At 39.4% G+C, this 23,748-nt stretch overlaps 1 protein-coding gene across 3 annotated transcripts in view; it reads left to right on the top strand.

The window, feature by feature from the left end:
- Nucleotides 1–23,748, top strand: part of ARMC8 (armadillo repeat containing 8) — a 107,408-nt gene that overhangs the window by 69,328 nt on the left and 14,332 nt on the right. For all 3 annotated transcript variants that reach the window (XM_019810661.3, XM_019810660.3, XM_003992063.6), the window contains 6 exons: nt 7,544–7,626; nt 7,939–8,020; nt 11,713–11,799; nt 14,467–14,559; nt 17,641–17,790; nt 18,849–18,944. In XM_019810661.3, the coding sequence (XP_019666220.1) occupies nt 7,544–7,626; nt 7,939–8,020; nt 11,713–11,799; nt 14,467–14,559; nt 17,641–17,790; nt 18,849–18,944 (591 nt within the window). The remainder of the gene's footprint in view (nt 1–7,543; nt 7,627–7,938; nt 8,021–11,712; nt 11,800–14,466; nt 14,560–17,640; nt 17,791–18,848; nt 18,945–23,748) is intronic.

The raw sequence follows: 23,748 nt of genomic DNA, 5'->3' as shown, positions 1-23,748 counted from the left end.
GCACAGTTCTTGGCAATCTATTATTCAGATCCATGGAAAACAGTAAAAGATGGAAAGGAAGTTTCTAGTTCTGTTATTTGAGAAGTAATTTTTAATGGTTTTATTTATGTACTGATATAAGTCAGCAGCTATTTATGTCCTTCCATTAAGTTGATGATTGAGCTTTAAAAATCAAACTGTTATATAGAGAGAAATATTTTTCCATAGTGTTGATCTATTTTTAGACATCATAAGTATTTCTGACACACTGTTTGGTTTTAGGGGAAAAAGGTGGGCCAAGAGAGAGCTCCCACTTCTTTCCAAAGCACAGAAAAGTTAAGAATTTTGAGTATTTCTTCTAAACATTTAACATAAGTGAAAGTTGCTCAGCTATTAAGAGAAAAAGGTCCTGAGGTAGAAATTACAAAATACTACCTAAAGGGACTTAAAAGCAAGAATGAAATATAGAAGCTTTAGAATGGGCCCACCCTAAGAACCCCTTCCACCTTGACCTCACTCTTAAAGTGAAGTGCTGTTGTTCCCATTAGGCCTATAGGAGGGGTTAGGTGTTAATTTAGTTCACTGCCTTCCAGAGGAAGGAAGAAAATGAGGCCCTGAGGATCAACTCTTAGAATGCTTTCTTTCGCTTCTCTGCCTCAGAGAAGATAACTATCTCCTGCCACTCCCTACCTCCTAAGATCATTAAGTTAGAGAAATTTGGTATAAATGTGGGAGTAGAGAGCGATGGAAGACTGAGAGAATGGAAGAAATACTTTGTAAAATGTTTAGTGAGACTCCAGAATATGTGTTGATCAGTGATTTGTCCTAAGAGAAGCTCTTGTAGGAAAAAAGAGCCTTTGGTAAAAACTACCCTTTATTTTAAAAATATTTGCTTGAGGAAAATGTCAGAAAATTGTACATTGGAGCAGTGGCAAAGATATCACAGAGAATAGGCTGTGGGTGGGAAGTCTACTGTTCTCATGTAGAACAAATGGAGCTTTTGGTCTGAGAACAGTAGAGTATTAGTTCTATTTAGGTAGTATCTGTGGAAGCTAGATCCTGATTCTAGAATGGAGATCAGATCATCAGGAAATTGAATGGAAAAGTCAGTGGAACTCAACTCTTGTGGTTTCTTCACAGTGTTTTTTTTGGCTTATCTTTTCCCCATTGACTTCCATTCTCTCAACCTTTGGCATTTTTACCCCCAGGCAAGCTAAATCATTGATTTGTCATTTTCTTTCTTGGAGGCCCTGTGAATTGTACCTGTTCCCGCCCCCCCACCTTGGCTCTTCAGTTTATTAACTATGACCTCTTTTGTATAGTGTACTAATTTTTATTGGCCTTGGATGTCGGTATATAGACTGTAGTTTCCATATCACTGATAACTTTATGTGTGTATGTATTTATTTTTAGCACTGATAACTTTTTAACTTCTCTTTTTTCCCCGGTTTACCAAGTCAGATCTCAATTTAGTTACTAAGGCTAAGCAAAAATCTCATCCTTAAGCACAAGTGGAATGGACCTTACACTAGAAGTAAGAAAACCTAGTGGAGCCCTAGCCCTGTCCCCATTTGCCTAGAGAACCTTGACCAGTGACTTAATCTTCCTGAATTGCAGAGACCTCTTTGATGAACTAAAGAAGTTGGACGAATTTATTTCTAAATCCTCTTCAGATTTTAACATTTTTCAACCAAAAAATTACCATACCTGTGTTTAATTCTTTCAGATAGTTAAGTCTGCTACTTTCAATGGCATTGAGAAGAGTGTAGTCAGAGAATTGGTTTCCCAGCTGAACCTGTTCAGGAGCAGGAGTTGCAGCTGCCCCTTGTTTGTTTCATGGGAGGCCATGTGCTGTTGGGGTATGTGTGTGTTTTGCTCTTTTGTTTTAATAAAGGAATTGGTGAAGGATGTACTCAAGAATTAGAAATATTAAGTGCATTTCCATGATATGCGTGGCATCATGTCTTTTGGTTAAGTATTCTCTGGCAAAATCAGTATGGTCACTTCCTAAAACCTAGGGAAAGTTTGGTTTTCCATTTTTAGGAATGGATCCCTCTCCAGACCCCTGTTGATTCCACTCAGTCCACCAAATGAGCTGGTTGTACATGCTTCTCTCACTTTAGGGTCTATCTTGTCATCTCATGGCCCCTCTCCATCCTTCCAGCCTATACCCTGTTTCTAAAACGAGTCTCTTGATTTCACTGACGTTAGAAAAATAAGTTTTAGGAGGGGCTAGACCATAAATGGTGGCCCCTGGGACTCCTCTACATCAACGCTTATTAGACGAAAGAGTCGCCATCCACACCTAATAGGTTCAGTGTCTATTGTAGATCCTTTTTCCTTGTCAGACCTACTCTTTCTTCCTGACCTCCATGTGCTGCATCCTGCTTGGCTGCTAGTCCCTGCTGCTTTAACTAGACTTTCTGGATTTAATAACATACTGCTTAGATCTTAGAACTGCCTCTTCTGACTTACAGAGTTTGATTCCAAGTCTTCACTCTTTCTGACCAGTTCTCTCTTGTCATCCTCTGTTAAAACTTTCTGGGATTTAGCCTACCTGGAATTGAATTGTATTTGCCTGGCCATTGTGCACATTAGCATAAATAATTGATGTTAAGAAAATGCCCACTTCACCATCCAACTCCCTTAACTCCATACCCACCCACTTTGAGCTGTCTAAGAAGTTTCTTGACACCACTAAGAATCTGCCTGGTTTTCGCATCCTCTGCTTGACCTGTTTCGATCACAGTTCAAAGTCCAATCTGAAGTTGCTAGTACTGGAAAACGCTTCATCCAGGGTCATGCTGGAAGAATTGTTGGGTCTTGTTTTTAATTCTGACTCTTCCAGTTCTTCATATGCTCTGAGGAAAAGATGGTATATGACTTGGCCACAACTAAAATGTGAGTTCACTAGAGCTCATTGAAGACTAGGGAATTTCCTTATAAGCCAAGGCCATTTTCATCTTATTAACATTCCCATGTGTTCCAGGAACCTTAGGATTATCTGGGTTCTGCATTTCCCCCATGCACCTTCTAGGCTGACTGCCCTTTACTCCCACAGGCCATAGGTTTCTACTGTCCCAATAACAGAAGTGTCAGATCCTCATCTACCCCTGCAAGAGCCACAATGACAGAGAAAAAAAGCTTAGCAAAAGCATGTAGTCATGAAGACTAAAGACACCAGCAGAGAAATGCATAGCACCTGGTCCATTGACCTAAAACTTGATCAATTTAGAATGCAGCATTCTTTTATGAGTTAATTCTGTAGTTAAGTTTATAACCCAGGCCCCTGAGAAGAGCAAAGAAAGGAAAATGGCACTTCCACTCTGAAGGTTCATCACTACTTATATTCCTGGTCAGGCACAGTGTCTGTGTAACAGAGGCACTTCTCCCTCCTTTCCTTCCCTTTTTTTTTTTTTTAAAGCAAATTCACAAGCTGTGCCGTAGGGCATATTTGCTGAACTGTGGCTGGGGAATCTTCAGCAAGAATCATGAGGCAGAACAATTTCAAGCTTTACTTGGCATTGCTCTTATAGGCTGGAAAGACCTCCAATCCTTTGCAGGGGCTGGGACTTGGCTCTCCATCATTATCAAGGCTTTGTAGCACAGTACCGAAGTTGTTAAAAGGCACCATGGAGAGCTGTTTTATTGTGCTTGGCTTTCTAACCCCAGGTCTGAAAAGTTATCTGATACTCTATTAGACCTTCATGGGGGTCAGAGTGCTATGGCAACAGCCAATGCCAACTCCTTCCCAGGTGACCTGAAAATTTTGTCTCTGAATTTGATTCCAAACCTTTCTCTGCCTTATAATCACATTTTTATCTTTATTTTGGTCAGTATATTCACTATCATGCTCCTTTTATCCCTGCACAGATGACCTCAGTACCCTCAAGAATGCAAAACCATAGTTAGATCATGTTGCTCATTCACATAGGCTCTTAGAATACCTTTGTGGATCGGAATCCTAGGTTCACATTCTGAGTTTGCATTATTTTGCTCCTAGACTGATACCTTGATGGAGAAAGTAGACCAGGCATTCAAATAGTGGGCTTTCGAGAACTTCAGCAGGGTTACTAAAGTCTCTCCACAACAAGTTTGGTTACAAATCCAGGCCTCCTCCTGTAGACATTTGGATAGACTGTAACCTAAGAAGGGTCACCTTGTACATAAAAGAGAAGATACCTCCAAATAGTCCTACTATTTTATATCCTAACACAGGGGAAAGGTTTAGCAGCCAGAATATAGCTATTCTCCATCTCCAAAATACCGTTCACCACACCCCCAGGAAACTTAAAGCATGAGGCTCTGCTCTGATGGTTATAATGACTGCCTTGCTAACATAGTTCTCCACTGTCTGCTGGCCTAAGCCTCAATATTCTCGGGTAAGGTCATTGATGGCCATTTCCCAGCCAGTAGTAAAACATCCTAGTCTGAGAATGGATGTTTTTCCTCTCACCATTTGTAGATGCTTACTTCACTCTGTCTGCCTTAAACCGTATGGCCCCTGTCATTCCTAAAGTGCTTTTTGCTAACATAGTTTCCATAGATTCCATAGAGTGTCATAGCACTCATTAAATAGTTCATTGCACTTGCTTATTCTACATTGTAAGTCTGGTGGGAACAAGGGCTTTCTCTCCCTCACCATTTTGTCTTCAAGTTTTAAAACCATGTCTAGCATTCAGGTATTTACTGACTAAATAAGTAAATGTGGGCATGTAAATAGGAGCTGTGCCCTGTTTGCTCTTAATTGCCCGCTCCCTGATTTTGACCTCCTGTCTAACTAGACCTGTACTATCTTGTCTTTTCTACCGTACCTTGTTTCCCATGTCACTTCTGAACAATGTGATAATTTTGCCCCATCTAACGTGATTTTTTGGGGGGGGTGGAAGTCAAATAATCATTGCTCTCTTCCCTGATTTTACTGAAGGCCCAGGGAGGTCAAGTGAGTTGATCAAGATTATAGAGCAAATCTATATGCCTAATGATTGCTACACTTGTCCCTTGGCAGATTTACATCTTTGGCTGGATGTGGCCAGTAAACATTATCTAGAGCCTCTTTTTTTTTTTTTTTTTTCATGTTTATTTTTGAGAGAGAGTGTGAGTGGGGAAGGGGCAGAGAGAAGGAGACAGAGTCTGAAGCAGGCTTGAGGCTCTGAGCTGTCAGCAGAGAGCCTGACACGAGGCTCGAACTCATGAACCATGAGATCATGACCTGAGCCGAAGTTGGATGCCCAGCTGACTGGGCCACCCCAGTGCCTCTAGAAGCTTCTTTCAAGTCTTGCCCCTAATCAGGTTTCCTAAGCACCTGCAGACAGTCTAGTAACTGTTCTCCATCTCCAAAGTACCATCTTAAAAATAATCAGCTCTTGGAGAGTAATCATATGCTCCCACCCCTTGGCACCACCACTTTATTCTTGGAATAAAGAATCTTGGAATAAAGAATCTTTAACCTTAAAGAGGTTAAAGTTTGGGCACTTGTGTCTTTTTTAAGTCAAAGTGGAAATGGGCAGTGGGGTAGCCCGAGAAGGATCCAGTGGGGTGGGGCAGAATAAAGATGCAAGAAAGAGGTGTGGAAAGTAGTTGCTGGATCAGGGTGGAAGGGCTTTGAGCTTGAAGTACCCCACTTCAACAAAGAGTGAAGAGAAATATTGGAGACATATTAGTGGGAAGTAGGAAGTTGTGTCCCAGGAAGAAAGCAAGGTCCCTGCAAAAATGAGGTGGGCACAGAAGGAGTTAGGGCATGAGGAGGTGGGAAGAATTTGAAATAGGAAGCAACCATCCTAGGGGATATTGGAATCTCTTGCCGGTCAGTGCAGCACTGATGGACCCAGGAATGAAGGTCCTGCTGAGGTGGGATAGCATATACTGAGACCAGGCTGCCAGGTTTGGTGACTTCCATTGTAGTATCAGTGGTCTGGGATATGAAGCAGGAATGAGTGGTGGAAGGACAGTGAAACGGGGAATCTGCCTACTAAGTGGTGTGTCTGAGCAGGGCATACAGGTCAGGGAGCAAGGTCTGTGAGGGTCAAAAGTAGATAGAAGCTGAGGGCCTAGAAGGAACAGGACAGGGTGATGTGCATACAAGTAAGGGTGAGATTATATTTGGTCTGGGGAGAGGAGTAGATCAATATGTACATTTTCTTCTGTCACTTTGAAACCTGCAAATTGATACATAAAAAATTATTCCTCTTCCATAGCTAAAGTACGGTTGTATGTTCTTAGTAGTTGGTATTTTTCTCCCCACCACACCACTGTTAATTTCAACACTGTTTTCTCTTCCCATTTGGCTTGAACATCTGGAGATTTCCCACCCACTCCTGTTCTGAGGTCAGCCTTCTAACTCCTGTCATTTTGGTCTAGCTCAGTGATCCTTAGCCTTGGCTACGCACTGGACTCTGCCAACAGGTGCCTGAGCCCTACTCCACAGAATCTGATTTAATTGGCCTGAGGTTTTTTGTTTTTGTTTTTTAAGCTCCCCAGGTTGATCTTTCCAGGTGTTCTCCCAGCCAGGTGTTCTCCTAGGTGGGAGTGAGGACTCCCATTAATGTGTCACTCATGTTGGGGACAACCTCGTGAACACAGGCACACTTCTGTAGCCACAGCCATATCACAAGCATGGCTAAGCATCAGGACTCTGGAGTCAGATGCCTGGGTTCCTCTCAGTTTTGTAATCCCAGGCAAACTCTATATCATCTAGAATCCTCAGTTTCCCAATATGCTGATGAGAATAATCATAATAATGCCTGAAAAAGGGTTAAATCAGATAATGTAATAAGCTTATTAGCACAATGCCTAGCACATAGACGTACTTAACGAATATTAGGTTTTTTTGTTAACATTTTTGTTGGGATTGTGTTAGTATTGTTTCTAATATATGGTTTGTCCATAGGACCACACAAGTTAAGTTTAATTTCTTCCACACAGTATTTATTTTGTATGTATACATTGCTTAAATGAAGGAAGATTGTAAGCTATCTTGTTTTTAAATTAAAAAGCAAAAAAAGCTTTCTGACTGCAGTAACAGGCCATAGAGTTACAGTAAAAAGATGGCAGGGGTTACTTTTCTAAATATTTAGTTTCCATTTGCTTGGTAAGAAAGTAGTCACAGGTTGGCTCTGTCAGAAACTTGCAGATTTCATACAGGGCTGAGTGTGGACTACGATTTTTCTAGAATCTCACTCTGGCAGGAACCTGCCCAATGATAATTCAGTTGTATCTTTTACTTTTTCTCAATACTATTTACACAACACCTCTGCAATATTTATGCCATGTAGCTACTGTTTTCAGTGTTTGTAAAAAATAGACAAAAAACCTGCCCCCTTAATGCCTAGCATTCTGGCAGGTCCTTAGTGGGTAGTACTACCTTTCTGATGAAAGGTATTTCATCAGATATTTCTGATGAGCTAGCTGCCTGCCCCCACCACAAAATGATCGTTCCAGGGGTCAAAACTCTTGCTAAAAACAACATTAAACGTCTGATGGATATTAACATACTTGCATTTACAAGCAGTGAAATTTGTCGTCTTCATGTTGTTATTTATGCAGCATTAACCTTTTTCTCCAGATCATTGAGACTGAAAATATGATGGACCGAATTGTGACTGGCTTGTCTGAGTCTAGTGTCAAGGTGCGGTTAGCTGCCGTCAGGTATGAGCTTTAAATGGTCTGAATAAAAACCCTTTGCCGTGTGTTTAACCTGTTTCCTTTCCGGACCTTCACTGAGTAAGCGCAGAATCCAAATGTTACTCAAAAGTATTCTCAGGTGAACTCATACAGTGTGTAGCATCGTTTAACAGAGAAGCTAGCTTGAAAAGCCCGTGAAGCCCTGAAGTAGTTGAGTTAACAATGTCTATAGATATACTTGAAGTGCATATCAGTAATTAGTGAAATGCCAAGCAGTGTGTTTGAAAAGTAAAAGTTTGAGCTTCTTTTGAAGCTAATTTTGATTGTTCTTTGTAGATGTTTGCACAGTTTATCTAGATCTGTGCAGCAGCTTCGAACCAGTTTCCAGGATCATGCTGTGTGGAAACCTTTAATGAAGGTAAGAAGCAAGCAGCAAGCAGCACCCATTCCCACAGAGTCTTTCGTGAGTTGAGGTAGCTGACCGCCCTCCCGGTCTAGGAGCATGGCTGATGTTTGTTTAAAACATTTTGAATATTTATCTCCTCAAATCTGATGTTGTAAGCATCTCAAGGTCTGCTGAACCTGTTCCCAGGGTCAGCATCTCAAGTGTGACAGGGAAGCAGGTGCCTAGTTATCTTTTCTTAAACGAAAATTTAGTTTTTCATCTTATCTCCTTGTATGTTTGGTATTATTACACTTTACACTTGATCCAAAGTCTTTGTAATTTTTAATTATAAGAAGGAAAGAAATCAGCCATTTAGAGATATAACTTGTTCCTAGTCTTTTGGGAATCCCTGGCTATTTTTTTTACCACAGTGTTACCTTCTGCTTCTCTACACCAATATCACTTCTTTGGTCTTATAGCTTTCCTTGAGGGCCAAAAACAAAAAAGTCGTTCAGGCCAAATAAGTCTGAATCAAGACTTCAACTAGGCATCAGGTGGCTGCTGATGTCCGCCGCCCCCCCCCTCCCCCCCGATACATTACAGAACCATAGGTCAACTTGGTCTCTGGTCCACCATTTTTTTTTTTTTTTTAAGTCATCATACACTTTGCATTTAATTGACAGAATTTTTTTTATTTAAGTTTTTGGTTTTTGTTTTTCAGTACCTACTATGAAAATCTCTGGGCACACTACAGACCACTTGCTCTCATCTTAAAGCTTCAGGTTACAGTAGAGACATCATTGTGGTAGAAATAGGGGAGGCTTCAGGCAGGAAAAATACGAAGTGGGGCTTTGAGGGGAAAAAAGGAAGGCGGGAGGATTTTCCAGAGGGAGGAACAGCATGAGCAGAAACACTATGTATGGTCCATGTAGGTAGGAGGCATAAGGATGTCTTCATACTGTGGTAGAGGGGTGGGGTATTAGCACCAGGTGAAAGAGTTGGACCAGTGCTCTCTTCAGGAAGGCTGTTTTGCGATCGGCACTCTTGTTTTTAGATGGCACCTTTTTCATAGTAGCATAATCTGGATTCATTGATTCTGTCCATTCAAGATTTTTTTTTTTTTTTTTTTTAATGCTCTCCTGTTTCCCAAAATAATTCCCAAATATTTCCTCTGGAGCCATTTTCTCTAATTGCTCAGCTCATATGAATCAGAAGTGGAACAACATGCTGTTTCTAGCTAGTTCTACCTGGGCAAAGGTTTGGTGTAGAAGGATTTCGTTCACTTGGGTACATGTGAGTGTATCAACCTACTACTTTGTTGCACAAAATGTAATACTAAAAGCTTGGAAGTAAATCATTGATTTATTTCAGATACTTTTAGGTTTCTGTTCAAAGGCTGTTTGCATGGCTATTGATTTTTTTCCCCTTTTGCTTTGCTATGTTTTCAACTATTGGTTAGCAAACTATAGAAGAATAGGCATTTGATTTTAATTAAAAATTTTATTTGTTGTCATTTTTTGTCCTTTTTTTGGTGAAATTCTGTTTGGTCAGTGTTAGATGTCTGCTTCTGAATTTCAGTGTTATATCTTACACTACATTGAGTAATGCTTTTAAAATTTTCATAGAATCTATCCTGTTTTTATCATTGTTACCTCATTTGAAAATAAAACTCGGTAAAAGTGCATTAATCTCTATATAACAAGAATAGTATTTTTAAAGTCAATTATTAAAGCAACTTTTTAAAGCCTTGGTAGGCACTCACTTATTTCTACCAATGATTCTAAGTAGTATAATTTTTGTAAAATGATTGCTTTCCTTTTTTTTAAATTTTTAAAAATGTTTTATTTATTCTTGAGAGAGAAACAGAGCATGAGCGAGGGAGGGCCAGAGAGGGAGGGAGACACAGAATCCGAAGCAGACTCCAGGCTCTGAGCTGTCAGCACAGAGCCCGACACGGGGCTCAAACTCACAAGCCTTGAGATCATGACCTGAGCCAAAGTCGGACACTCAACCAACTGAGCCACCCAGGCACCCCTGTTTTTATTAATTCACATTCTTTGAGCACCCCTTTTGTGCACTGCCATTCAGTTGATAGGGGCCAGGATAAATTAGACCATAGATAGATTAGTCCTTTAAGAAGCTTAAACTTGTTAATAGCAAAGGAGATTGGCATGGCTGCACAAAGAATTTGAATAGTGGGCTGTAATAAGGGTCCTAGGAAAGGTCAGAAACTAAGGCAGGAGGTGTTCAGAGGAAGATGGAACAGCTTCTGACTGGAAGGGCTTCAAGGGAGCTTGTGGAATGGGGATGGGCTTAAAGAATGGGTAGGGAGTGTACCTGAGGGATATAGGAAGGGAAGGATATGGCAAGGGAAGATACATAATCTCAGAGGGGGTTGTGGCAAACACAGAGATCAGGATGCATAGTATATGAGATTTGATCTTCATCAACTAGGTAACGGTGCACAGGAGAGTTAAAATGCGGTGTCTTAAAAGAACTATTTCTATTTTGTAATTCTTGCTTATTCTTGGGAACTTCAGACTTGATTTAGCTAAAGAAAGCAGATAACACGTTTAACTCTGAATATTTTTTTTGCGATGATCCATTTCCAGTTTGTATAACTAGATCTTCTAAAATTCCTTTTGGGATCATGAGTCCAATCCTGATCTGATCACTGGTGCAGAGGATTTAGTTGAAGTGGATATTCCATATAAGTGGTGGTGTTTCTGAAGCCTTCTCTCTTAGAATCTAGAAACCACAGGTTCTGATAACAGCTAATGGTGACTAACACTTGTCATTGTGCTTTGCTGTCTTCCGAGTTGAGTGGGAGTCCATGGCAGTTTGTTTACTTCATACCTGTTATAGGTGGATGATAACAGTTATGACAATAAATTAACTTTAAAAACTTGCATTTCTGTGTGCCAGTTACTGTTCTAAAATTTTTTCACATGTTAATTCTCACAACAATACCATTATCCCCACTTTACAGCCAAGGAATTAGTATACTTATTTAGTGTTGGAACTGAAGTTTGCATTCAGGAAGTCTGTGTTCTTTATTCTCATGTTGCTTCCCTTAACATTCACCGTATCACATTTAATCTTCAAAAGTCCTACGAAGGAAGTGCAGTTTTCCTCAGTTCAGAGACTCAGAGAGGTTAAGTAAACTTGAGCATATTTAAGTAAACTTGAGCACATCTAGTAAGTGGATTAGGGTTGGGACCAGGGCTGTGATTCCAGTGCTGAAAACCAGTCCCCACATTGCCCTAGCTGTGTAGTAGCTTGACTCATCCATGCTCTTGGTCAAACAGGTCCTTCTAGAGACAACATACATCAGAACGTTTCAGGCCCTAGGGCAACTTTGTGGTTTCATAAGTGGTCTGATGTGATGGAGTAAATGGAGGTAACTTGTCCCAAAGCCATCCTGTGGTGTTCACACTTGTCGTATAGAGCACCCCCTCCCTGACTTGTGTTTGTCTCTTTCTGTGCAACACCTGCCATCCTGGCAGTGGGGCTGTAGCTTCTCCTGCAAGATAGGTGCAAGGGTCTTAGTCATAATTAGAGCACCAGGTAAGGTTTGACACGGTATCAAGTGGATCTTTCCTAACTCTTTCTCCGATACGAAAAGTCACGTTACAAGATAAATTGTGTTTGGTTCTCATTTGTTCTTATGATCTCAACTTCATTGTTCCAAACCATTAATAGCATCCCTTTTTTAAATTCCATAGGTTTTACAAAATGCACCAGATGAAATCCTAGTAGTAGCATCTTCCATGCTATGTAATCTTCTTCTTGAATTTTCTCCAAGCAAAGAGGTTAGTATCAATTTCTCTTCCTAGGCTTTACCCAGTCTAGAGCTTAGTCAAATAATTTTCACAGCAGTTAACTGAAATTGCAGGATTGGGGTTTAAAAACTACTTCTGAATTGTTTGATGAGGGGTGTGCATGCAAATTAAATCATTTTTCAAAATACAGTTTTAATGATCTATTCTCCCTTTTCTGTCTGGCATATGAAGCTTATTTAAAAGATATTGTAGCTTACAGTTAACCTAAACTGCCCACAACTGCAAATGTAAGGAATAATTACAAAAGTAATAGACTATTTTCAAACTGTGTATACTAAAGAATAAATGAAGACTCAATATTATAAACCAGGATTGGAAATCTTTTCAAGGAAATAACTGCTGCCATTGGAAAATCATCTTTTTAATGTTTAATGTTAATGGTAGTTGTTTGGGGAGGGATTGCAAGTGGGAATATTTTTTCCCTTTTGTACATTTTACAAATTACATGTGTATGTATTGTTTTTAGACTAGGGAAAACTACAATAAGCTTTAATAAAGGAGGGAAGGAGCCTTATAAAGTTAGTTTTACTATGTGAAAATATCTCTGGTCTGCCCAGTTGAGAGCCAAGGGTTAGCCACTACCCTTTATTTACTAGTTCCATTTTTGTTGAGTTTCTTTTTGGCATTGCAACACCTGTAGGCTTTTGACTATAATTAGGAAGGCATTTAGTAACAAGGTGGAGGTTCAGAGACAGTTATTCAGCCAGCAGAAATCTTGGAACAAACGGGGAGAGACTGGGAGTTATTCTGAAGGAAGAGAAAGTCTAGACAGGATGCCATAGTTTCCATCTGTTTTTCTCTGCCCTGGTCCTGGGGTTCTTGGCGTGATGATGATCTGATTGCAGTCAGTAAATACCATTTATCATCCCAAACAGCTCTTCTGTTGCCTCAGATCTACCTTCCAAATATATAGTCAGGGTCTGGTTAGAAGTGAGGTAGATGAGCTCAGGCATAGGATCATTAATGTGATTGATTTTTTTTTTAATTAAAGAAAAGTTTTAAGTTTATTTTGAGAAAAGGAGCATGCATACACATGTGCACAAGCGGGGGAGGGGCAGAGAAAGATGGAGCGAGGGAATCCCATTCAGGCTCCGCCCTATCACTGTGGAACAGGGCACGAACTTAGGAACCGTGAGGTCATGACCTGAGCCAAAATCAAGAGTAGATGCTTAACGATTGAGCCTCTCAGGTGCCCCCATTTTTTTAATATTAAAAATAAACTGGACCCTGAACTGCAAGGGAAGGAAATGCTATAAAAGCATTTATTAGGCTAGTTGACAAAATTGACACACAGACTATAGATTTGACAAAAGTATTGTTGTAACATTAATTTCTCTGAATTTGGTAACTGCTCTGTAGTTATCTAAGAGAACATCTTCGTACTTAGGAAATACATATTGAAGTATGAGGGGTATATGCTCTGCTTTCAAATTGTTCGGAAAAAGGTAAATGTGGATATGGGCATACAGAAGGAGAGAGATAATGATACAGCAAACACAGCAAAATGTTAAAAATTGTTGAATCTGGGAAAAGAATAAGTGGAAGGACCTTATACTATTCTTGCCGCTTTATGAGTTTGAAGTTACTTCCAAATAAAAAACAAAACAGGAGGTGGGGAGATGGGCAAAATGGATGAAAGGGAATTGGGAGACACAGGCTTCTAGTTGTGGAACGAGTAAGTCTCAGGAGTGACAGGTATTGTAATAGCATCATATGGTGATGGGCTGTACACATAGCATGATGTATATATAAACTTGTTGAATCACTGTTGTACAACTGAAACAATGTAATATTTTGTGTCCACCATACTCAAAAAAGGTTTCAAAAAGAACAAAACCAATTTGTACAAGTGGAGGAGTGTGTACCCTTTTCCAAAATTTTTTGAAAAGCACTGCCCTTTTTTTCCCCTGTGTAAGTCTGAATTGCTTAAGACAGTTCTGGAACCCACTTGAAAGGTAGCCTTTTAAGCATTCTTTGGTGACAGTAGATCTTTCCTCTAAGGTGTGAATTTTTTTTTTTTTTTTTTTTAGAAATTATTAAACCTGTTTTCAGCCAAGGATCCTAAGTAATAAAGTATGCTATGTTAGATGTAAAACGTGGCATGATTATAAAAGTATGCGGCAGTTTTGTTCGTACCATTCATAGGTAGTCCTGACAGTAGTTCTAAAAGATGGGTTCTGCGGCATGTTTGGAATAACATTGACAATCTGGAAAGAAGAGTTTGGTTATGTAAGTTCCGTCTAAGCCACCATGTTGTCATAGTCCCAGCAGGTAAAGAACACGTGGGATACACGTGTGCAGCAGGCAGGGAGTGAGCATCTCAAATGACGGTGAGCATGAGAATGTGGAATTAGATAGTGGAATCATAAGGTCATGTGTGGAATGTACAGAAATTAAGACAACTCCGAGTCTTTCAGAACTACATAGAAAAGAGAAATGACTGGGACTATTTTTAGTGTTGGAATTATTAAGAGAAGAACTGTTCTTGCCCTTCTCAAGGTAATTTTTGTATCCTTGTGAAAGTCACTTGGAGCTGGGTGAGAGTAGGAAAGAAACCAAAGACAGAGTGCCAGGGTATATATACATTCAGTCGCAAACCTGACTTTAAAACTGTGCATTTTTCCTTTCCAATCATAGCCAATTTTAGAATCCGGAGCTGTGGAACTACTTTGTGGATTAACCCAAAGTGAAAATCCCGCTTTGCGAGTGAATGGAATTTGGGCTTTAATGGTATGTTTCGTTCTTTTATATATGTCATCATTTACAAAGAGAATGGAGCTGTTATCAAAGTAAAAACTAAAGAAGGTGTAATTTGAAATGTCTGCAATCTGCTTTTTAAAAAATGTTATTTTGGCCGAGTTTTCTAATGACCGAGGACCTGGAAGACTGAGTAGTCAACTTTCAGATTTGAATATAAGCAAGTTGCACGTCCACTGGGTGCCACAGTTCTCCCATTTTATTATTAAGGAAAGTGGATACATGTTGAAACTGGACATCAAACATGGAGAAAGCCAATTTTCCTTATCATGAATATATTGATACCTGCCTTAAGCTACCTGCTTTACAAAGCCCTTTCATGTCTCCTTTGCTCTTTATAACAACTCTGAAATAAGATAAGCCAGGAGTATTCATATTTCACAGACAAGTAAACTCAAGCACAGAGTGATTAAGTAACTTGCCCAGTGTAACAGAACAATGCATAAGTGCTTAATAATTTCTTAACAACTTCTAGTATAATTGTGATAATCTAACAACTTCTAGTATAATTGTGATAATCTAAATTATAAAACTTTGTAACTATGAAGTCAATAACCATTTTTCCTTAAGATTTACTAAAATAAAATTTGTTGAAATTGAAAATGAAAATCCTACACGGATTTCTTTCTTTTTTTTTTTTTTAATTTTTTTTTAACATTTATTTATTTTTGAGACAGAGAGAGACAGAGAATGAACAGGGGAGGGGCAGAGAGAGAGAGGGAGACACAGAATCTGAAACAGGCTCCAGGCTCTGAGCTGTCAGCACAGAGCCCGACGCGGGGCTCGAACTCACGGACCGTGAGATCATGACCTGAGCTGAAGTCGGACGCTTAACCAACCAAGCCACCCAGGCGCCCCCGGATTTCTTCAAATATAATTATAGTAGTTACAACTTAGTTACTATGCATCAGACACTAAGCACTGTGTTTTATCTCTAATTCTTGTTTTGAGTTATATTGGTTTATATCCACTTTATAATTGGGAAACTGGGACTTGGAGGGTAAATGAATCATCCAGGTTGTCACAAGTAATAAGTGATGACAAAAGGTTCTGAACCTGTTTCAGACTCATATTCTTCTTCCTGTTCCATGTATATCTGCTGTTTTTTCAGACAAACTTTGTGATAGAAATAATCATCTTCTAAGCAAACACCGAATCCAGTAGTTTCGGGTATTTTTCTCTCAAACTTTGCATCAGCTGTTAGCACTTCTTTCTTGAGACTCTTTCCCAGGAGTTAGCTTTTTTTTTTTTTTTTTTTTTAACCTCACTTTCTTCCCAGCCACCTTTTTAACCTCTTTCTCAGGGAATGTTTCCCCAGTTTCAGTACCCAGGTTCCAATTCCCTTTACACTTGAGTTTCAGGGACTTCACCTACTCTCATGATTTCACCGCCCCCTAATAGAAGTTACTTTGAAATATATATACCCAAACAAAATTGTCCCTTGTTTTCCAGGTCTGTCACTTAAGTGGCCTGTGAGCCTTCATTTGTGGCCTCCCTGACATGTACAATTTATTGTTGAAAATTGAACTTACCCCACTCCTCATCCATATTAACTATCTTATTCTCCTTAGTCATCGTCCAGCTGCTGCTTTCTTCTCTGACCACCAAATATCAAATCCTGGAATCATATTTGGCTTGAGTCTTTCCTTTTTTTTTTTTTTTTTGGAGAAACAGAGTGTGAGCAGGGGAGGGTCAGAGAGAGAGTGAGACACAGATTCCAAAGCAGGCTCCAGGCTCTGAGCTGTCGGCACAGAGTCTGATGCAAGGCTCAACTCATGAACCGTGAAATCATGACCTGAGCTGAAGTCAGTTGCTTAACTGATTGAGCCACCTAGGCGCCCCTGGCTTGGGTCTTTGTGACACAGCCCAGTACTCTTTTTACTCTGCCATGCCACCTTGTGTCATTAGGTAACTTCATCTTTCGCATGTCTTAGCTCCTTAATTAAAAATAAGTTCCTGTAGGGCAATAACCACGTATTATAATAAGTCTGTAGTTTACAAGAGATTTTTGTACCAGAAGTTGATTTACGAGTTACTTGGAATTTGCTGTGTTTTTATTTTCTTCAGATGTTTTTATAGCTTCAGGTTAAGCTGGGGTAAGCCATAATTTGTGCAGGAAAGAGAAAAAGGAGCAAAATAGACACCAGCCATCTGGAGTTGCTAGTAATTTGGATTCATCTCCTACCCCTTGAAGAGCTTCCTATATAATATAGCCCAGCCATATCAACCCTAGCATAGTACTGTGAATATACTAGGTGTTTCAGGACTGGTAAAGTTCACAAAATCCACTACTAACTTGAACCCATAATATGGAAGTCCTTTTTAGTTATTCTCAAAATGGGTGGCACAGTATAGTCATTAGCAGTAATTTTGTTATTGAAGTGCACAGAAGGCAATTTGATAACCAGAAAGATTTCTTGAAAGTAACCAAGCTCAGGGGTGCCTGGGTGGCTCAGTCAGTTGAGAATCTGACTTGGGCTCAGGTCATGATCTCACAGTTCATGAGTTTAAGCCTCACATCAAGCTCTCTCTGCTGTTAGTGCAGAGCCCACTTCAGATCCTCTGTCCCCCTCTCTCTGCCCCTTCCCTACTTGCACTCTCTCTCTCAAAAATAAATTTAAAAAATAAAAATTAAAAAACAAAAGTAATCAAGCTCATAGATACAGATAATAGATTGGTGGTTGCCAGAGGCAGTGGTGGGAGAAATGGGTGAACTGGTTTTTTGTTTGGGGTTTTTTCCTTTTTTAGTCTAAGTAAATTAAATAATTTTTTAAAACTAACAGATTTTGTATTTATTTGACAAATCTTAAGACACTCAAATGCCCATATCAGGAAATGGTCATATTCCTTATACAGGAGGGTATATAGGAGTTATAGTTATCTTTCTCTTGATATAATTAATAGGTGATTAATAGGATTCAGAAACATAATGTGACTTAAATTTAAGGATTTCTGCAGCTTTTATTTTTACTTTGAAAATTATCAGTTACTATTAAAATATAATTTAATAAAGCAAATTATGCATGATTCTTGAAACTTCTTTAATCCTTTCAGAATATGGCATTTCAGGCTGAACAAAAAATAAAAGCAGATATTTTACGAAGCTTGAGTACTGAACAGCTCTTCCGGTTATTATCAGATTCAGATTTGAATGTGCTGATGAAGACGTTGGGACTTCTTAGAAATCTCCTCTCTACTCGGCCTGTAAGTAAAATCATCCAGGTTTCCGGATGAACTACCCCTGCATGTGCAGTGCGAAACGTTGCCCACCCTCACTGTTCCCATCGATATCTGCCCAGAAGTGATTCAAATGCTGCCCCTTTCAAAGAAGTTTGAAGTTAGTATCAATATCACTTGCATAGGTGTTCTGGGAGCTGCTTTACCATATAGCCACCTGACCCTGCACTCCTCCACTGCCTGTCCTGTCTCCCTCTCCTTACTCCATGCTAGATGTGAGCCGGCCTTGATATGTCACTTTATTCTTACTTGGTTTGCTGGCCAGAGTGGGTTTTCTCATCTGCCTAAATCACTTACCTCTGGGGCCTCTGCTTCTTTCCCTTTAAAGAATCCTTCTCAGTGCTATTCCATAGATAGCTCCTCACCCTGCCAACATTTACTGGATTGACCTCTGAAGATGTCAGCATGGGGAACAGTGGGTGTATGTCAAAGCAGGAGAGGCTGAGCCTCGTGGGGTCCCTCTCCTTGTTCTCTAATGTCCCATGAACAACAGTGTCAGTGACATTCAGGTAGATGAACCATGGTGGTTCCTTTGTGCCTCGCTTGTTTTCTGAGCCTTATTCGTACATTTGTACGCCAGGGTGTTAGTAAATCTGTGCCATATTTTCCATGTCTCTGGCTTCTCCCCCTTCCCCATACATTTTTAAAATTCCTTTTTCTTTAATATCTTTGGGCTTGAGGATCCCCAGTGATTGCAGTCCTGTATTCTATCAGGCCAAGTCTGTGTTCTCTTTATCTTCAAGTCATCCAGAAAAATGTAAAATATATATGTATGTGTGTGTACATAATGTATATCTCTATATGTATATGTGTACACATATATAGAGAGAGAGGGAGAGAGAGAGAAGGCAAAATGCAGTTTTATACTATGATAAACACCATCCGTTGGTATCTAGTTCTGTATGCAGTGCTCTTTCAAGCAGTTATGTATTATATTGTTTAACTTTGAGAAGCTTTCTGTTCTTTTCTATGGTGTTTTTCTCTGTTCCCCAGATAATAATTATGGGTTTTCCATTATTTTGCAGCATATAGATAAAATAATGAGTACACATGGGAAGCAAATTATGCAAGCCGTCACCCTTATTCTGGAAGGAGAGCATAACATTGAGGTCAAAGAGCAGGTATGTGTCCCCCCACCGCCTTTTATTTTCCCCTGAGGAAAATCTTCCACGTGTGAATATCAAGAAGGATCCTCATTAGGAGTCTCCTGAATATTCAGATCTGCGAAAGATAGATTGCTGAGATCAGAGGTGCTGTAGAGACCAGAAAGATTTGAGAAGAAAGATCCTCCATCACCCCTGAAACTGTCTTCAAGAATTCTTCCTCCCAGAATAGAAGAAAACATTACCAGAGTCTGTAGTTTCACCCTCTGTGTCATGCACTGTGCCCACTGTCCCTGTATATATAGGGATATCACCTTTGATCATCCCAGAGTGAATCCACTCTCCAGGACTCATCATTTCCAGCTTTCTATATCCACCATGCACTGAACTGAAACTCCTGTGACACCCTGATAAAATAATCCCTTATGGTGGAGTTGTTTTTCATTTTTTTAACTCTAATACATCCCTGTTCTTTATTCCTATCCCATACCTCTACTTTCTGTTTTGCTTCAGTACGGCAGGTTTAGGGTAGGCATAAAAATACAGAGACCCTGCATTCATCAGGGGACAGTTTGGGAATTACTTTTCTGTATTTCCTGGGATTTATTATAGGATCTTTAACATAGTATATGTTTTGTCATAAAAAGAAAGGTCACCTACAAACTTAAATTTCTAATATAAGATCTGAGGCAATGGTAATGTTCAACTCTCTGACATAGATGTTGGCTACATGGTGTGTTCACTTTCAGAATTCATTGAGCTGTACACTTTCATGTGTGGAGGAAACCTGCCCAAGGTCATCAGTGGAGAGTTGAACCTAGAGTCTAAGTGCAGGGCCCATGCTCCGCATTCTCTGTGTTCCTGAGTGAGAGTAATTCCTCAGGCTTCAGAACAGTCCAGGAAGTAAGAGTGGTAGAATGTGGGGGCTGTGATTGAATTTGTGAGCAAAAAAGGCAAAAATATTTGGCAAAGTGATTTTAAGATGGACATGGTAGCTGATTTCTCTTAAAATTCAATAATAAACAACTTTGTTTATTGATAAAAATTTAACACAGAAAAACTAATCTCATAGGCATCACTGAAATTAGGTTGAATGTGATCTATTGAACACAACAGTGAAGAAGATGCATTGTTCAAAATATTCTACCTGAAGAGCATAGGTGTCCATTTTGTCTATAAAAACGCCTCACCTAGATAGAATTCCTTTAACTTGAAAAGTGTAGCAAGGCAAAAAGTTGAGGCAAGATTTGGATGAGGGCCAAAAAAAAAAAAAAAAAAAGACCAATAACAGTAATGTGTTCTGTCAGGACTCAAATTATACTCTTCATATAGATCTTGGTGATGGTCTGGGAGTGGGTAGGTGATGATGGGAGGCTTAAACTGGTTGTTAGCTGGAAGTTTAATTCTTCTCCGACATTATCTGATAATGTCTTTTTCTTTCTTGAGGTATATTGACATCCAATAAGCTACATATATTTGAAGTGTATACTGTGATATGTTGACATAGGTATATACCATGAAGTGGTCACCACAATCAAGATAGTGAGCATATCTATCACTGTCCTTCTATTGGGAGCAAGACAAGTAGTGAACATATCTATCACTGTCCTTCTATTGGGAGCAAGACAAGTATGTCCATTCTTCCCAGTCTTATTCAGCAGCCTCTGGAGTTGCTACCAAGTGCAATAAGGCAAGAAAAAGAAATAAAAGGCATGTAGATTGGAAAGGAAGAAATAAAACTATTCCCAGACAACATGAATGCCTTGATAGAAAATGCCATGGACTCATCAAAAAAAGTTAGAACTAATCAATGAATTAGCCAAGGCTGTGAGATAGAGAAAGCTATTGTATTTTTTTTAATTTTATTTTTTTACTTTTTAAAATTTACATCCAAATTAGTTAGCATATAGTGAAACAATGATTTTGGGAGTAGATTCCTTAATGCCCCTTACCCATTTAGCCCATCCCCCCTCCCACAACCCCTCCAACAACCCTCAGTTCTCCATATTTATGAGTCTCTTTTGTTTTGTCCCCCTCCCTGTTTTTATATTATTTTTGTTTACCTTCCCTTATATTCATCTGTTTTGTCTCTTAAAGTCCTCATATGAGTAAAGTCATATGATATTTGTCTTTCTCTGACTAATTTTGCTTAGCATAATACCCTCCAGTTCTATCCACGTAGTTGCAAATGGCAAAATTTCATTCTTTTTGATTGCCGAGTAATACTCCAGTGTGTGTGTGTGTGTGTGTGTGTGTGTGTGTGTGTGTGTGTGTGTGTGTATACACATACCACATCTTCTTTATCCATTCATCCATCGATGGACATTTGGGCTCTTTCCATAATTTGACTATTGTTGATAGTGCTGCTTTAAGCATGGGGGTGCATGTGTAGTTCTATTTTTAGTTTTTTGAGGAACCTCCATACTGTTTTCCAGAGTGGCTGCACCAGCTTGCATTCCCACCAACAGTGCAAAAGAGATCCTCTTTCTCTGCATCCTTGCCAACATCTTTTGTTGCCTGAGTTGTTAATGTTAGCCATTCTGACAGGTGTGAGGTGGTATCTCATTGTGGTTTTGATTTGTATTTCCCTGATGATGAGTGATGTGGAGCATTTTTTCATGTGTCTGTTGGCCATCTGGATGTCTTCTTTGGAGAAGTGTCTATTCATGTCTTTTGCCCATATCTTCACTGGATTATTTGTTTTTTGGGTGTTGAGTTTGATAAGTTCTTTGTAGATTTTGGATACTAACCCTTTATCTGATATGTCATTTGCGAATATCTTCTCCCATTCTGTTGGTTGCCTTTTAGTTTTGCTGATTGTTTGCTTCGCTGTGCAGAAGCTTTTTATTTTGATGAGGTCCCAGTAGTTCATTTTTGCTTTTGTTTCCCTTGCCTCCGGAAACGTGTTGAGTAAGAAATTGCTGCGGGCAAGATGAAAGAGGTTTTTGCCTGCTTTCTCCTGGAGGATTTTGATGGCTTCCTGTCTTACATTGAGGTCTTTCATCCCACTTTGAGTTTATTCTTGTGTATGGTGTAAGGAAGTGGTCCAGGTTCATTCTCCTGCATGTCGCTGTCCAGTTTTCCCAGCACCACTTGCTGAAGAGACTGTCTTTATTCCATTGGATATTGTTTCCTGCTTTGTCAAAGATTAGTTGCCCATACGTTTGTGGGTCCATTTCTGGGTTCTCTATTCTATTACATTGATCTGAGTGTCTGTTCTTGTACCAGTACCATACTGCCTTGATGATTACAAAAAGCTATTGTATTTTTAATATAGTGGTGTGAACAAGTAGAATTTGAAATTCTAAAAACAGTACCATTTATAGTAGCTCAGAAACCATGATATACTTATGTATAAATCTCACCAAATATGTGCAGGATCTCTATGCTGAAAACTTCAAAACACTGATAATGAAAAAAATTAAATACCTAAATAAATGGAGAGGTACACCATATTAAAATGTCATTATGTCTTATTCTTGACATATTTTGTTGGATTCAATTTACTGAAATTTGGTAAGAAATGCTTCACATCTATATTCACGAGAGATAATGCTGTATAGCTTGTGATGTCTTTATCTGATGATGATATTGATATTTGATTATTGGGGAATGCTTGCCTCAGGGAATGAGGTGAAGGCATTCCCTCCTCAGTTTTTGTAAGGAATTTGTGACGAATTGGTATTCTTTCTTTCTTAAATTTTGGTGGAATATACCAGTGAAGCCATCTGGAACATTGTATTTCTTTTGTGGAAACGTGTTTAGCTAAATTCTATTTCTTTTACAGAAGGAGGAATATTCATGTTACCTATTTCTTCTTGAGTGAGCTTTGGTATTTTGCGTCCTTCAAGAATTTGTCCGTTTCATCTTTTTCAAATTTATTAACATAAAGTATTTCATAATATTCTCTTATCTTTTTAAAGTCTGTAGTATTCTTTGCATTTTGTCTCCCCTTTTGTTCTTTTAGTTGGTGATTCCTTTGTTCCTGTTCAGTCTGGCTAGAGGTTTATCAACTTAATTGATCTTTTCAGAGAAGAAGCTTTTGATTTCATTGATTTTTTTTCCCCCTCTATTTTCTCTATTTCAGGGGTTGGCAAACTTTTTTTTTTTTTTTTTTTTTGGCAAACTTTTTCTACAAAGGTCAGGGTAGATATCTTAAATTTTGCAGGTCATCCAGTCAGCTGTGCTGTTCTAGCCTGAAAGCAGCTATAGACAATATGTAAGCAAGTAGACATGGTTATTTTCCAAGAACATTCTATTGGCCAAACAGGGAGTGGGTTGGATTTGGCCGGCAGGCTATAATTTGCCAGTCCCTGCTCCATATCATTAATCTCCCGTTGTTCACACGAGTATGTGTGTGTGCCGTGTGCACACGGACATCTGTGTAGCTTTCCTCTCTGCTCCCTAGCTTCCAGGTTAAATTGTTGGGCCCAAGAACTAATTGATCCTTTTAAGACTGTTACAGTGAGGGTTGTGTGGGCTTCAAAACAGACCTGTAGCTCACTCTGCCATGCTGTCCAAGCCTGAGCATGCATGGGTGTATTCGTGCACTCCAAGAAGGGGAATCACTTGCCTATCTTGCTGAACTAGTCTATTCTGAGAAATATTTCGTGAAATCCCCCTTATATTTGTCTTAGTGGGTAAGAGAGGGGTAGGTAGTTGTTGCCTAGATAAGGCTAAAGGTGTTTGTCATTCCCTCCTCTTCCTGGGAATACCTAGGTCATGAAGCCTTTTAAATTGTGATCCATGGTTAAGAGTCCAAACCTATTTATCCCCTTCCTGTCCCCTCAGTCCCAAGAAATTCAAGGGTACTGTGCCTGCC

Source organism: Felis catus, chromosome C2 (genome assembly GCF_018350175.1).
Source record: "Felis catus isolate Fca126 chromosome C2, F.catus_Fca126_mat1.0, whole genome shotgun sequence".
Classification (NCBI taxonomy): domain Eukaryota; kingdom Metazoa; phylum Chordata; class Mammalia; order Carnivora; family Felidae; genus Felis; species Felis catus.
The sequence above is the reverse complement of the archived record's forward strand: the minus strand, read 5'-3'. Positions and strand labels throughout refer to the sequence as shown.